General features: G+C 40.0%; 1 protein-coding gene across 1 annotated transcript in view; it reads left to right on the top strand.

Annotated features, from left to right (window-relative positions):
• The window catches only part of ANKFN1 (ankyrin repeat and fibronectin type III domain containing 1), a 144,759-nt gene that overhangs the window by 25,898 nt on the left and 103,838 nt on the right, over positions 1–15,023 (top strand). Inside the window, exons 3-5 of the mRNA XM_070736009.1 lie at positions 4,569–4,779; positions 11,710–11,904; positions 13,220–13,333. Coding sequence (XP_070592110.1) covers positions 4,569–4,779; positions 11,710–11,904; positions 13,220–13,333 — 520 coding nt within the window. The remainder of the gene's footprint in view (positions 1–4,568; positions 4,780–11,709; positions 11,905–13,219; positions 13,334–15,023) is intronic.

The following is a 15,023-nucleotide window of genomic DNA, read 5'->3' as shown; positions in this document are numbered from 1 at the left end:
GCTCCGGGATGGAATTCCAAAGAAGGACTTTCTTCTGAAGCTAGTCTTTGCTTTAGGATAAATCCCTGAACTAAAGGCAATTTGCATTTCAAAAGCAAAAACAAACATCTCTACATCTTTAATGCAAAGTAGCAGGTGGACTCATGGAATTGGATTTTAAATTCATTTCTCCATTCTCTTCAGTTGAAATCTGTTCAACAATAAAATATCTCAATTAAAAATAAATACAGTTCATAAAGTTCTACAGAGGAATTATTGAGTCTGTCATCTGCACCTCTATAACTGTCTGGCTCAGTTCTGCAACCCAAAAAGACCGACACAGACTTCAGAGGATAATCAGAACTGCAGAAAAAAACAATTACTGTCAATGGGTCTTCTATTGAGAACCTGTATACTGCACTAGTCCAAAAGAGGGCTGTGAAAATATTTACTGACCCCTCACATCCTGGACATAAATTTCAACTCCTACCCTCAAAACAAGCTCTAGAGCATTGCATATCAAGGCAACTACACACAAGAACAGTTCCCAAATGCCATCACTCTGCTAAACAAATAATTCCCTCACCACTGTCAAACTATTCACTAAGGCTGCATTATTATTATTAGTCTTCTCATCATTCCTATCACCCATCTCCTCTCATTTATGACTGTATGACTGTAACTTGTTGCTTGTATCCTTATGATTTATTGATTGTTTCCCAATTCCTTATTTAGACCCTATGACAATCATTAAGTTTTGTACCTCATGATTATTGACAAATAATCTTTTCTTTATGTACATTGAGAACATATGCACCAAAACAAATTCCTTGGATGTTCAATCACACTTGGCCAATAAAGAATTCTATTCTATTCTATTCTATTCTATTCTATTCCATTCCATTCCATTCCATTCTATAGCATCACATCATTGTTTTTTTAATTGAAAGGCTTGCTGAATCTCAGTACTAAATTCTCTTCCCTTGAAATCTATTCCAAAATTATTCTACATCAACTTTCCCATTCAAGTAGTCTTTCAGATAAAGTGTTTTTTTCCGATGAGACCAGTCTATCAGGACAACTATGGGACAGAGCATACTGCTTCCGCTTTCACCTTTCAGCCCCAATCCAGGAGCTTTTATAAGCAGTCCCTTTCGTAGCAAACATTGTTTGTGTTGAATTTATGCTTTATCGGCAAAGAAATAAATGGAGACTGGTATACATCTATTTCAAGCTTTTTAGCTCTCATCAGCTAGCCCTACCCTTCTGGGATTCAAACTCAGGCTACTTGCATATTGGGTAGATGCATTAACCTCTAAGCTACAGGTTCTCCTTGCTTTGTCAGCTATACCAGGAAAGCGATTAAGTGTTTTTTCTGGTGAGACCTGTCTATCAGGGCAACCTGGCCTACCCAATTATGGGACTGTCTTTCAGATGTGTGGAGACCACAACATCCCAAGGACAATATGACTTGAAATTCAGAACTGGAGTCCCACTACAGCTGAAAGATGCAAGGCTGGGAAAAGATGGGACAAATTATTACATTAGTATCACCCCAACACAACACTAATTCTACCCCTATTTCTAAATCATGCATATCTAGAGATCAAGCTTAAGGTGCGACTCAGTTTTTGCCAGTAAACACTGGATCTTGCAGATGCTTCTGAGTTTTTCATTCCTTGAACATTAATATTAAGAATCTGAAAGAATACAGTGAATTTAATTAATATAAATGGTGATCATTTGTAAAGATTATTAAGTGCAAACAGAAATACATATTATTTCCACAGCAAGAAAGATGAAGCAGTTATGATTAAATTCAGAGGTGGGATTCAACAGGTTCTGACCAGTTCTGGAGAACCGGTAATGGAAATTTTGAGTAGTTTGGAGAACCAGTAAATACCACCTCTGACTGGCCCCGCCCTCATCTATTCTCTGCCTGCAATCCCAGTTGATTGAAAGGAAATGAGGATTTTACAGTAATCTTCTCCTAGAGTGGGGAGGGAATCCTTTCCCTGCCACATCCACCAAGCCATGCCCACCAAGCCATGCCCACAGAACAAGCAGTAAAAAAATTAAATATGCAAATTTGTTGTTAAAGAAATGGTTAATTATATACTAATGTGTAAAAGTCAAAAAGTTGAGGTTCTAAAGTTATTATCTTATGCTGTGCTAAAAAGAATCACAAGTCAACACTTTTTTCTTTCTTCCCTTGTACCTCATATTTTCCTTCCCCCTTTCTTTTTCCTTCCCTTTATTTCCTATTTTTATTTTTATTTATATTTTGTACATTGATCAAACAATAAAAATTAGAAAAAGGAAAATTATTACTTCATCATTATTAATAACTATTTGATATTAAAAATATTTTTTATTATTAAAAACCGCTCATTCCATTCATTTGTTCAAGGCTGCTTCACACATTATAGCAAACTATAATATAATTTCCATTAATAATTATTAATGAAACCAGTCATTACAATGTTGTAAAACATATTGAAAAGAAAGCTGTTGGTATATGATTCCTTTTGCTTTTTTATTTAACACAAGGGTCCCAAAGCTGTTGGGCTATGGTAATAGATTAGATAGATAGATAGATAGATAGATAGATAGATAGATAGATAGATAGATAATAGATAGATTATAGCAGACATACAGATATGATAGGTAGGCAGGTAGATATAGATAGATAGATAGATAGATAGATAGATAGATAGATGGATGGATGGATGGATGGATGGATGGATGGATGGATGGATGGATGGATGGATGGATGGATGGATGGATGGATAGATAAATAGATATACCAGACATACAGATATGATAGGTAGGTAGGTAGATATAGATAGATAGATAGATAGATAGATAGATAGATAGATAGATAGATAGATAGATAGATGAAAGAGGAAGGGAGGGAGGGAGGAGTAGATCAGTAGAGAGATAATTAAGTGAAGGCGGAGGTGAAGAGAGAGGGGGAGGGAATGAATAAAATTAATTGTGATTTATTTAAGCTGTTATTTAGTCCAGCCCTGTTCCTCAGAATTAACTATCACTGACAAAGATAAATAAATTATGCAAATGTTCATTCATTTGAAATACTTATTTACAGCAATTTTTGGTATTTTTTGGAAACTAGTCAAAATTTAAATCATATTAATATGTAAAATGTGATACATGGTGCAAATGGTCAATTATATACTCGGAGAGGGGTGGCATACAAATCCAATTAAATAAATAAATAAATTGACAGCCTTCAGAATTTACCAACCGGAATGTAGTAATAAATTCCTGTTGCTTTTGAAAGTCACTTGAAAATAAAAATGGTCATTTGAAAATACTTTGAAGATAGGTATTCAGGGCGGCTATTAAAAAGAGCCCTCAGTGAAATGAGCTGATTTCCATGTCATTGGTCCTCTGGTGTTCGTTTCCAATGAATGCTTCCCTAGATATTATGGGAACCTTATAAATGTTACCCTCTCACAGTGAAATGCAATTGACCAAATATATAGCACTTTCAGATCCACTCTCTGAAATAAACTATGGCTCTACTGTAATTGGCACTTACTGTGGCTTTAGAAAATGGTGGGAAGTGGGGGGAGTGAGTGAGCGTAAGAGAGTGGCAGGTATCCATTTCAATCAATCTCAAGTTTTAGAACAGAATTGTGAACGAGGCCTGAGACAACAATTGTCTCAATATTGCCCATGGATAAAGCTGGATTTACTCTTACATCCTCCACCTCCAACAAACATCAGAAAAAGAGCTTCAGTATCTTGTTTTGACACATTTCAAGATCAACCCTACACAAAATATCTAGTTATCTACTGTCGGAAGAAATATCCATCTGGTTCAGTTCCAAGCAGGGAGAAAGGCACTGGAAATAAAATGGAGGCTCATTGGAAAGAGGGCCCATTTATTGATGAAGCAGAACCACATGGGTTCTGGGCAGCTGACTACATGGAGTTGATGGGGGGCGATACCTTCTTTTGGGCTTTGCAATTGAGCTTCCTGTTCCTGTGCAAGAACATATATTCTCCTGGCTGTTCTCAGACTCTCATAGGGGCATGTAGGGGTTATAAAGGGGTCATAGCTGGCTCTAAAGACAAAGTACAAATCGTAGGTGTTTGTCTGAGCTATGTTTGGTTGAAGTTTGGAATGCTCTGAGGCTGATGCAATAATTCCTCTTGGGGCTTAATGGCTTTTTCCTGTGTTGGATCTTGGGTGATGGCTTCTTTTAATTCTAACATTCTTGCCTTTGCTTCAAAAATATCTTGTCTTAAATAGATTACCAAATCTGCATTTCTAAAAGTGGTCTCATCATTTGCTGGGGCTATTAAGAAAGTCTTGGAGGCTGTTTCCTGTCTCCAAGAGCATGTTTCTCCGTTTCTCCTTTAGGGAAATATACCGTAATATTCTGCCTTTTTAATGTTTCCTAAAATATTTCATTTTTCTAGGAGGAGAGTGGGTGATAAATTTCTACAATAGTTACTGAAATGTGCATGATCAGGTTTTGCACAATGTTTTAAGTGTAACATTTTTTTAAAAAATGATGTAAAAATCTATAAGGCACACTCGGTTATTTTACCAACAGAATTTCCAGTGCTGCGAAGCCATGTTTGAAGCTGTGGAGCAACAGGACCTGGATGCTGTCCAAGTTCTTCTCTACCAATACACACCCGAGGAGCTGGATCTGAACACACCCAATAGTGAGGGATTAACAGCTCTGGACATTGCCATCCTGACGAATAATGTGCCCATTGCCAAGATCCTTATGAAAGTTGGTGCAAAAGAGAGCCCACACTGTAAGTATTGTAGAATAGTGTATAAACAAATCAGTAAAAACAAAAAACAAAAACTAGTTGCAAATTGGCATTCTTGAATAGTAGTTTGTATCACAGGCCAGATTTTCATATGGCATACGATTGTATCAAAATGTGTCACTGGCAAAATGTTGTCGGATACGCAAGCTCTTAAATTAATGTGCAAGTTTCACTATTGTACTAATGATGAATAAATCATAGAGATATAGAAACCTTGCAAAGATGAGTTTTAAAACACTGCATTTGAAAAAAATGGCAATACATAAGAATTCAACGATTAGGCAAAAATCCTTTCCAGCAGATTTTTTGCTTGGGTGAGATACACTAATTAAGCGAGGCAGTTATTAAGCGAGATGTGTCTGTTTAATCATGCGTCTGTTAAGTGAATCTGGCTTTCCCACATTGGTTTTGCCTGTCAAGAAGCCAGCTGGGAAAGTCACCAATGGTGACCACATGATCTTGAGACAGGGCAACCATCATAAGTACACACCACTTGCCCAGTGTCCAAATTCTGATCCCATGACCACGGAGATGCTGCATCAGTTGTAAGTGTCACTTTTTTAGTCGCTTTTTCCCAGTATTATAACTTGGAATATAGTCACTAAACAAATGGCTGTAAGTTGAGGACTATCTATATGTGAATCTCTACCTACCTACCTACCTACATTAACTTGTGGCTAAGAATGCTATGGTCCCAATGGATTTTGCTTGCATCTTGGCAAGTCACATAATGGCACTGTGTCTTCAGGAGCTTGGATTTAACAAACTCTGCTATTAATTTAAAGTTAGTTAAATTAATAACATTTAGCATGGATCTCCCAGTCTCCATGCTCCAGGAAATCATATCTTGAGGCTACAATTTCCTGGCATATTTTTTTTTCTACTAAACTATGCCTGTATATTCTCTGTTTTCACCAAGTCTGTAGAATTGGTGCACTTTTATGGCTCTGTCATGTCCACAACACTTATATTATCATTTAAACTGGCCTCCTTTAAATTTCCAAGGTGATTTTCTCTCTCTCTCTCTCTCTCTCTCTCTCTCTCTCTCTCCCTCTCCTTGGTTACTATAGCTGTTCAGTGAAAAGAGTTGTGTCATTTAATATTTATTTGTTTATTTTTCTGTCATGGTTCGTGACTGGACGAGAAAAAAAAGAATCAGGGGTGACAGGGATTAAAGCACGTGATTGACGGCTAAAGTAAAATTCATTAGGCATGACAAATCTGCAGGAAAACACAGCCTTGAGTGTTCTAAGCAGCGGTTTAAAAAAACACACAAAACCCCCGACCAAGCTGACTTTTCATTGACCATCTGTAAATAAATGCAGACTGATGGCAGGGAGGGGCAATCATAAATGCGTATTCATTTCCTGCCTTTAATGCAAACATACCTGGGAGCGCAGGCTGGACCCCTATAGCCACTTCATTTCCATGGCTAAGTAATGCACTGGGATTACCCCCATTTGCATTTGTTATCTCCATCCACTGGGAATCTGAAGAGGAGAATTTTCTAAGTGGATTGCTGCTGAAAGTGGAGTCCTCCTTCCAAAGCTGATAGCTAAGATGGGATGCATATATAGCCCTCCATAAACTCTTCAAATTAGTCTCCACAAGGTCAAGGGCCCCCAACCTGTAGACTAGGGCCCACCAATGGCCCCTAAAGGGGTTGCAACATAACTGCAGAAACAACTGGCGAGCGTGCGCACACCTGCATCCTCACTTTGTGTGAGCAACGTATGCATAAGGGGCAGGTGCACTCATGCAAATGGAGCTGCATGCGCATGCACATGTTTCTCAACCATGCACCAGAACCATCTCCTCTCCCCCACATATACATTCATCCACAAAGTCAGAAACGCTGGGGAACACTGAACTAGGTGCAGTGAGCTAATGTATTTTGTGACTATTTGAGTCGACTTGACTTGACTTGACTTGACTTGACTTGACTTCTTCACTTCACTTCACTTCACTTGATTTTCAGCCAGTGTAGGCAGTCCTCGATACTTGAACCCCAAATTTCTGTTGCTAAGCAAGGCAGTGGCAAAGTGAGTTGTGCCTCATCTTACAACTTGTTGCCACAGTTGTTAGCTGAATCACTGCGGTTCTTAAGTCAATCGTAAGTCACTCTGGTTTCCCCTATTGACTTTGCTTGTCTGAAGCTGGCTGGGAAAGTTACAGAAGGTGATCACGTGACCCCAAGACACTGCAACTGTTATAAGCACATGCCAGTTGCCAAGCACCTGAATTTTGATCATGTGACCATGAGAATGCTGCAACAGATATAAGTGTGAAAGTTGCTCATCAATCACTTTTTTCAGGGTTGTTGTAACTTCGAACAGTCACTAAATGAATGGTTGCCCCTGTATGTTTAATTTACTAGGTTACTAGGTTTTATGAGTTCACATGTAATGTGAGCCCATTCATAGGCTTATTCAACAAACTACGGTTAAAATAGACCATGGCTTAACATGCTCTGTAAACCCTATCATTATACAATTAACTGTTTAAGAAGTTGTCAGAGTTTTTATAGTTACGTCTCTATAAGAAATGAAAAGGTATTTGCAGTTACCGTAAATTGTTGGTGACAGTTGGGTCTAGCTATAGCTTAAATAACTGCCAAGTGATTCTGCATATATCTGTTTAAAAGTTTGCTTAATCATTCAATAACCAGCATTTGGTGGATTACTATGCACAACATAGTAAGGAAAAAATACTGGTTTATAAACACAGTGACTGGTTTTAAGCCAGAACCAAATAAAACATTGTTTTGCATTGATTGGTAGCATAGATTCAATCATAAAATCCAGATACGTTTATATTAACATAAACAAAGAGGCTGATCATAATATATCACTACTTTGTCAAAGATTTTATACAGCAAAATGAGGAAGAGAAAGAATATTTGAAAAATCCCTAAAATTCATTAAAATCCATTTATTCTAAATTAAAATATTGTTTTTGATTTAACATCAAAAGGGACATCAGCGTAGTCTTAAAAATAACCAGTGAAGCTTCAGAGTTACAATTTTACGAAACAATGTAGCATAGAATAGCAATATAGAGGAAGGCGAGAAATAACAGAATAACAGATTTGGAAGGGACCTTGGAGGTCTTCTAATCCAATCCCCTGCCCAGGCAGGAAAGCTTACACCACTTCAAACAAATGATTATCCAACATCTTTTAAAAAACTTTTCGTGTTGGAGCATTCACAGCTTCTGGAGACAAGCTGTTCCATGGATTAATTATTCTCACTGCCAGGAAATTTCTGGTTAATTCTAAGTTGTTTCTCTCCTTGATCAGTTTCCACCTATTACTTCTTGTCCTGCCTTCAGGTGCTTTGGAAAAATAGCTTCACTCCCTCTTGTGTGTGGCAGCCCCCGAGAATATATACCATATATGCAGGGGTGGGCAGCAGGCAGGACAGGGTGGAATGCAGTTCCACTGGTGGAAATGAAGATGTGTGTGCAGCTCCAGCTGATCGGCAGCTGTCACTTCCTGGATTACTGGGCTTGGCTCTCCTTTTTTTCCATGCTGTTGCGTCTGCGCACCTTGCTTTTCCCTCTTTCCTCCTTTCTAGTGGCCTCGGACGAGCTTCTGTCTCTCCTGCCCAACTCCCCTCCAGCCTCATGCGGCCACCTCCCACCTGAGGTGCAAGCAGAAGGTGTGGATGGAAGTGGCGCTGGCAGCATTTATGCTTCTGGCAGCACCCGTTAGCCTAGCTACCCAGCCTGAGCTGGGGGGTGACCCAGGAAGGAGAACACAGGAAATGCGAAGCAAATTGTCACCCCAGCGACACTGGTAAGGTTGTAAGTCGAGGACTTAGATTAGATTAGATTAGATTTATTGGATTTATATGCCGCCCCTCTCCGCAAACTCGGGGCAGCTCACAACAGGGTAAAATAATAACAAATCCAATACCCACCAATCCAATTACAATTTTAAACTAAAAAAATCATTAAAAAACAGCCCCAGAATATTAAAAAAAAACACGCATACAATCAATCTAACACCAAAACAACATGGGCAAGGGGGAGATGTTTCAGTTCCCCCATGCCTGACGGCAGAGGTGGGTTTTAAGAAGTTTGCGAAAGGCAAGGAGGGTGGGGGCAATCCTAATCTCAGGGGGCAGCTGATTCCAGAGGGTCGGAGCCGCCACAGAGAAGGCTCTTCCCCTGGGTCCCGCCATACGACATTGTTTAGTCGACGAGACCCGGAGAAGGCCAACTCTGTGGGACCGAACCGGTCGCTGGGATTCGTGCGGCAGAAGGCGGTCCCGGAGATATTCTGGTCCGCTTAACATTTCACTTGAACGATGATGATCGTTCAAACCACTGATCACATGGCCGGCAAGCCACTCCTACCCAATCACATGACCATTAAGCTACATCCACAAAATAAGCCACACCCATAGTGTGGCAGTAAAAATTTTGGCTGCCCATTACAGCATATATGAAAATGCAAAATGTAGAAATTTTAAAATTCTGATTCTAATACATCTTTAGGGAGATAATATTCAGGTCAAATGCATTAGAGTAGTCTCTACAAATCAGTAATTTGAACAAAAAAGGTTAGGGAAAGGAATTATCTTTATAAAGGTGCTTTCAATATATATAATATGTAAGGTCAAAATCTTACAGATGAAATGTATCAACTCAAATAAAGGAAAAAAATGGCTTACCGTATAGTGTACTGTACTTGGAACAATTTCCAATTAACATTTATGTGCTAGAATCCTCTTGCACATGAACTCAACTATATTTTAATATCTTCTTTAAAACAGTATGGGGTTGGTTTTTTTTTTTAAATAATTCTATCCAGAAAGCTAAAGTGTAGGCGAAATGGATATGGCTTGTGATAAAATAGTCATGTGGTTGCTTTTTTTGGATGCAATATTAAAAGCAGCCAGATCCATAGAGTGGTAACTAAGCTTCTTTAGGGGTGCTGCAACAACATTGTAGTTTCCTATAGGTCACAACTGCACATCATAGCAGCATAACAAATGATCAGCCCTTCAAAGGAGGCCAAATCAAGAAATACACAACAGAAGGATTCCATGGACATTATTGATATAAGTATAATAACAGAAACTTGAAAGTCTGTCCAAATTTCTCTCTGTCCCATCTAGATTTAAAAAAAGACCAAAAACAAATCAGGCACAGTTATTTTGAGCCTCCTTCTCATGCTTGCTCCTGGACTGTACAATCATTACTTCATGTCTCTTCTTAATGGCCCTTTCATACTTTTCCCAACATCATCTCAGAATTCCTCTACTCAAATTTACTATAGAACTAAATCTTTGAGCATGACTGATAGACACCAGAACTAAAGAAGGGTAGCAGCTGAAGATTCAGGGACTCTAGAAGATGTTCTATTTTGTAGATGTATAAATGACAAGAAAACCAGCTATTAGTAACTACAAAGTGTTAAGAGTCAACCATATATCTAGAAGACACAAATCCCAATCTTATATGTCCTACTTTCATACATATGCAGGTGGTCCTTGCTTCACAACTTCCCTGATTAATGACTGTTTGAAATTACAACAGTCTTGAAAAAGTAACTTTGTTCTCGCAATGACAACCATTGCAGCAACCCTGTAGTCAAATGAGTGAGATTCAGATACAATACAACGGGCAGATATTTGCAACTGTTACAGCATCCCATGGTCTCGGGATTGTCATTTATGGGCTTTATCATCAGCTTCCAACAAGCGGAATCAATATAGAAGCTGGCCATTAAAATCTCAAGTTGCAATCCCATGGTATTTCACTTAATGACTGCATTGCGTGTACTGGTAGTCATGAAATGAGAACTACCCGTATTTTAATCGATTGGGAGCCACTTGGTTTTCTCTGGAACAGTAGATGGTATCTTTACAGGTTTTGTAAACAGACTGGTTTCCATCCCTGGGCTTATCCCAGCGGTGGGCTACAAGCCGGAATGCAAAATTGCACTCACCGCCGCACCTTGTAAGTTCTTGTGGAGCCAGCACGATTTTGCTTCTGCACCTGTAGAGGTAGTAAAATTGTGCATGGAGCCGCAGGTGCACCCGTGTTTTGGCATGTGTGGAAGCAAAAAAACCTCACCAAAACACGGGTGCACCTGCAGCTCCATGCACGATTTTGCTACCTCCACAGGTGCGGAAGCAAAATCATGCTGACCCTGCAAGAACTTATGAGCCATGGCTGTGAGCGCAATTTAGCATTCTGGCTCATAGCCCACCGCTGGCTTATCCTCAAGTATACAGACTAGTCCTCTTTAAAGTACCATATTTCTCATAACCTATATCAGAGGTGTCAAACTTGAATTCATTGAGCAACATATCAGGGTTGTGTTTGACCTCGGGAGGCTGGGGTGGGTGTGGCCAAGATGGGCATGGCCAGCTTGATGTCACCTGTGTTGGGTTGTGTTTGACCTTGGGAGGTGGGGTGGGTGTGGCCAAGGTGGGCGTGGCCAGCTTGATGTCACCTGTGTTGGGTTGTGTTTGACCTTGGGAGGTGGGGTGGGTGTGGCCAAGGTGGGCGTGGCCAGCTTGATGCCACTTGTGTTGGGGTGCCTGTGGTGCTTCAAGTGTTCTTCCAGTGAAAACAGTCTCCTGAGCCCTGTTTTTGGCTGTGACGGCCTCCTACAGCCCTCTGAAAGTGAAAACGACTGAAAACAGAGACTGGAAGGGTTGCACACAGTCCTCCTGACCTGTGTTTTTGCTGGCAGAGAAATGCAGGCCAATCCAGGGTGGCCCCATGGGCCAGATTTAAACACCTCGTGAGCCAGATATGACCCACATGCCTTGAGTTTGACACCCTGCCCTGTCATATATGATTTCATATACAAACTCTTCTGTCCTCAAATCAGATTAATGTCTACATTTCTCTTTGAAAAGTCCCAGAACTTAACCCAGTTCCTCTTCCTAACAGTTGTCAGCGTGGAAGGCAGAGCCGTCCATCTGAGCAACTTAGTCCAAGAAACTCAGCAACGGGTGAATGACCTGTCTGCACAAGTCATGAGTGAAAGTCTCGGCGCAGACAGCTCTGAGAAAGAGAAGCAGCTGAAAGCCTGGGAGTGGAGATACCGGCTTTACAAACGCATGAAGTCCACCTTTGAACATTCCAGTAAGAGCCAAGGGAGAAATGCCTGGATGAGTGAAATGGGTGGAACAGAAATCATTCATAAAACAGATTATGTTTCCAGGGATTCTGCCTTAGTGTTTCAACTAGGCAACTAAACCGCTTGACAAATGGGTTACAGGTAGAACAGCGACCTGCCTGTTCCTAAAATAAGACAAATGCGATATTAGGAAAGAATTATTCAGTTGTCTATTCATAGAGATGGACATTTATCACAAAGAAGGCTGGCGACTATTAGACCTTCTTAAGGAAGCTGCTTGAAATAGTTAAAAAGAAAAAGAAATAGTAAAAGGACATCTTACATTGCAACATAATAAACAGTGATGGGCTCCTACGGGCATGGTCAGGAACGCAGTACCGGTAGCAAAATTTGGAGCTCCACCCCAGAGCACTCAATTTGCACTGAAAGATGTTGAAACAAAATGCATAAGCCACACCCAGAGTGTGGTAGTAAAAATTTTGGTAGCCCATCACTGGTAATAAAGTATACTGCTCAAAAAAAAATAAAGGGAACACTCAAATAACACATCCTAGATCTGAATGAATGAAGTATTCTCATTGAATACTTTGTTTTGTACAAAGTTGAATGTGCACAACAGCATGTGAAATTGATGGTCGATCAGTGTTGCTTCCTAAGTGGACAGTTTGATTTCACAGAAGTTTGATTTACTTGAGTTATATTGTGTTGTTTAAGTGTTCCCTTTTTAAAAAGCAGTATATATTTCATACCCAGTTCATCACTTGCAATGCTGATGTCAGAAAATAGGAAATCTTTTAACCAATAGTCTGTGTTTTACATGCAGGAAAGTTTTAATTGCTAAGCCATTCCGGCATATTCATAAATCTGCATTAAAAACGGCTTCTTATATTTATTTTTAAAATTTTTAAAATAAATTATATCTAAGCATATGGTGCAATCGGTATCTAAGTAAATTCTAAGTAAATTCATTAGTGCTTCCATTATTCTGTCCCCTTGGCAAAGCCTGCGTGACTGAGGAAATGTGATATTCTAAATGATGATATTCTAAATCTTGTACTCTGCTTACATATAGCTAGTGCATGCCATTAGAAATACTTACACTATATTCTCCCAAATAGTCAAAGAGAGCAAGAGAAACCAATGGTGTCAAACAGTCTCATTAGCATAGATGCCTTGTTTTCATTATAAACACAAGCGACTTCAGTAGAATGCTCACACTCGTTGCATGGCTTTGAGTTAGTTCATTTCTTCAATGACCCAGGGCAGTGTTTGAAAAATATTTGTTCCGCATGAAGTATAGTGTTTTTCCTCTGTTCGCAGGAGCCCCTGAGGCACCAACCAACATCTGCCTTATGGTAACAAGCAGCACATCACTCACTGTCACTTTCCAAGAGCCTCATAGCATCAATTCAGCAGTGGTGACAAAATACAAAGGTAATGTCGATTTGTATCAATTTCATGAGCTTTCATGAATGTGTGTTAAACCAAATAGGGGCTTTATATCTCTGTTGTAGTTGAAAGAAGTTCCCAATCTGAGTTAGATTAGGTAGGAACTATATTTGATTTGTTTTGGTAAAGAGAAGACAATCTGATACCTTAAAGCCACATGTGTCTCAAAGTAACTCCCTCCCTCCTTCCCTCCCTCCTTCCCTTCCCTCCCTCCCTCCATCCCTCCATCCATCCATCCATCCTCCCTCCCTCCCTTCCTCCCTCTTTTGTATCTCTCCTAATTGACAGCATCTTTAAGCCCTAACATGATCTTGATAATAATTAAGAAAAGTTAGAAAATACATAGAATCTTCCCTGCCCAGTGGAGAGGAGAGGAGATGAGAGGGAGGGATGAGAGGAGAGGAGGAGAGAGGAGGAGAGAGGAAGAGAGAGGAAGAGAGGAGAGGGAGGAAGGGATGAGAGGAGAGGGGGAGAGAGGAGGAGAGAGGAAGAGAGGAGAGGAGAGGGAGGGAAGGAAGGATGAGAGGAGAGGAGAGGAGAGAGAGAGAGGAGAGGAGGAGAGAGGAAGAGAGGAGAGGGAGGGAGGAGAGGAGGGGAGGGGAGGGGAAGGGAGAAGAGGAGAGGGAGGGGAGGAGAGGAGAGGAGAGGGAGGGGAGGGGAGGAGAGGAGAGGAGAGGGAGGGGAGGAAAGAGAGGTCATAGCTCTCAATTTCTAAATGAAACTTAAATGTATTAAGTCACATATACCCCAGATTGAACATCTCGATATGATATTGAAATGCAGAACTGAGACACTCACTCCTCAGTTGTTGTTTTTCAGGGTTCACCCCTGAACCTTTGTAACACTGAATGCTGGTCCTCCTTTCTGTCAACATGCACACAATGTTTTACTTCCCATCACCATTTTGCATTTTGAATAAGTACAGTGTGTCTTCATTTTGCTCCTGCCACAATTCCCTTTATTGTTCACCAGCCCTTAAAGATTGCCTTCCATTAATTCACCTATTGATTGATACTACCCCAGAGGAGTAAACACGAAAGAAAGTTAAAAGTGTGGCCCATTCCTTCATGAAGGGCACAAGGTGTAATTATGTAAAGCAGGAGGATGTATTGCTATCTGTACATTGCTCTGAATCCCTGTATGAAAGGCAGGAGATAAATTAGCAATAGCAATAGCATTTAGCATTTGCTGATCATTGGCTGCCAGCAATTTGGCAGATCAAATCTCAGTAGTCTCAATGTTGACTTTCATTCTTCCAAGGTTGGTAAAATTAGGACCCAGATTTTTGGGAGCAATATGCTTACTCTCTGTAAACCATTTAGAGAGGGCTGTAAAGCACTGTAAAGTGGTATATAAGCCTAAATACTATTGCTATTGCCAAATTAATTAATAAAGAAGAGCAGGAATATTTGTTTCAGTGGTAACTAAGGATTATCACAAGATCCCCATAGTTAACTTAGCTGCTACTTCCTGGTGGTGTTTGGGGTTTCACTCAAATCTATATTTTTCAGTTTCTAGAGCCATATACAGTTGTAGCCACAAGAGAGCTCTGTCCTAAAACTGGAATTTGTTACATTGGGTGATTGCTTGTACGAATTAATACCCCCCTCCCAGTTTAGTGCCTTTTAAATGAGTTGGATGGCTCCTCTGTGGTTATTTCTCAGTTTCTATTGGC

The sequence above is a fragment of the Erythrolamprus reginae genome, chromosome 2 (assembly GCF_031021105.1).
Source record: "Erythrolamprus reginae isolate rEryReg1 chromosome 2, rEryReg1.hap1, whole genome shotgun sequence".
Taxonomy (NCBI): domain Eukaryota; kingdom Metazoa; phylum Chordata; class Lepidosauria; order Squamata; family Dipsadidae; genus Erythrolamprus; species Erythrolamprus reginae.
This window is presented reverse-complemented; position numbering and strand designations above follow the sequence as displayed.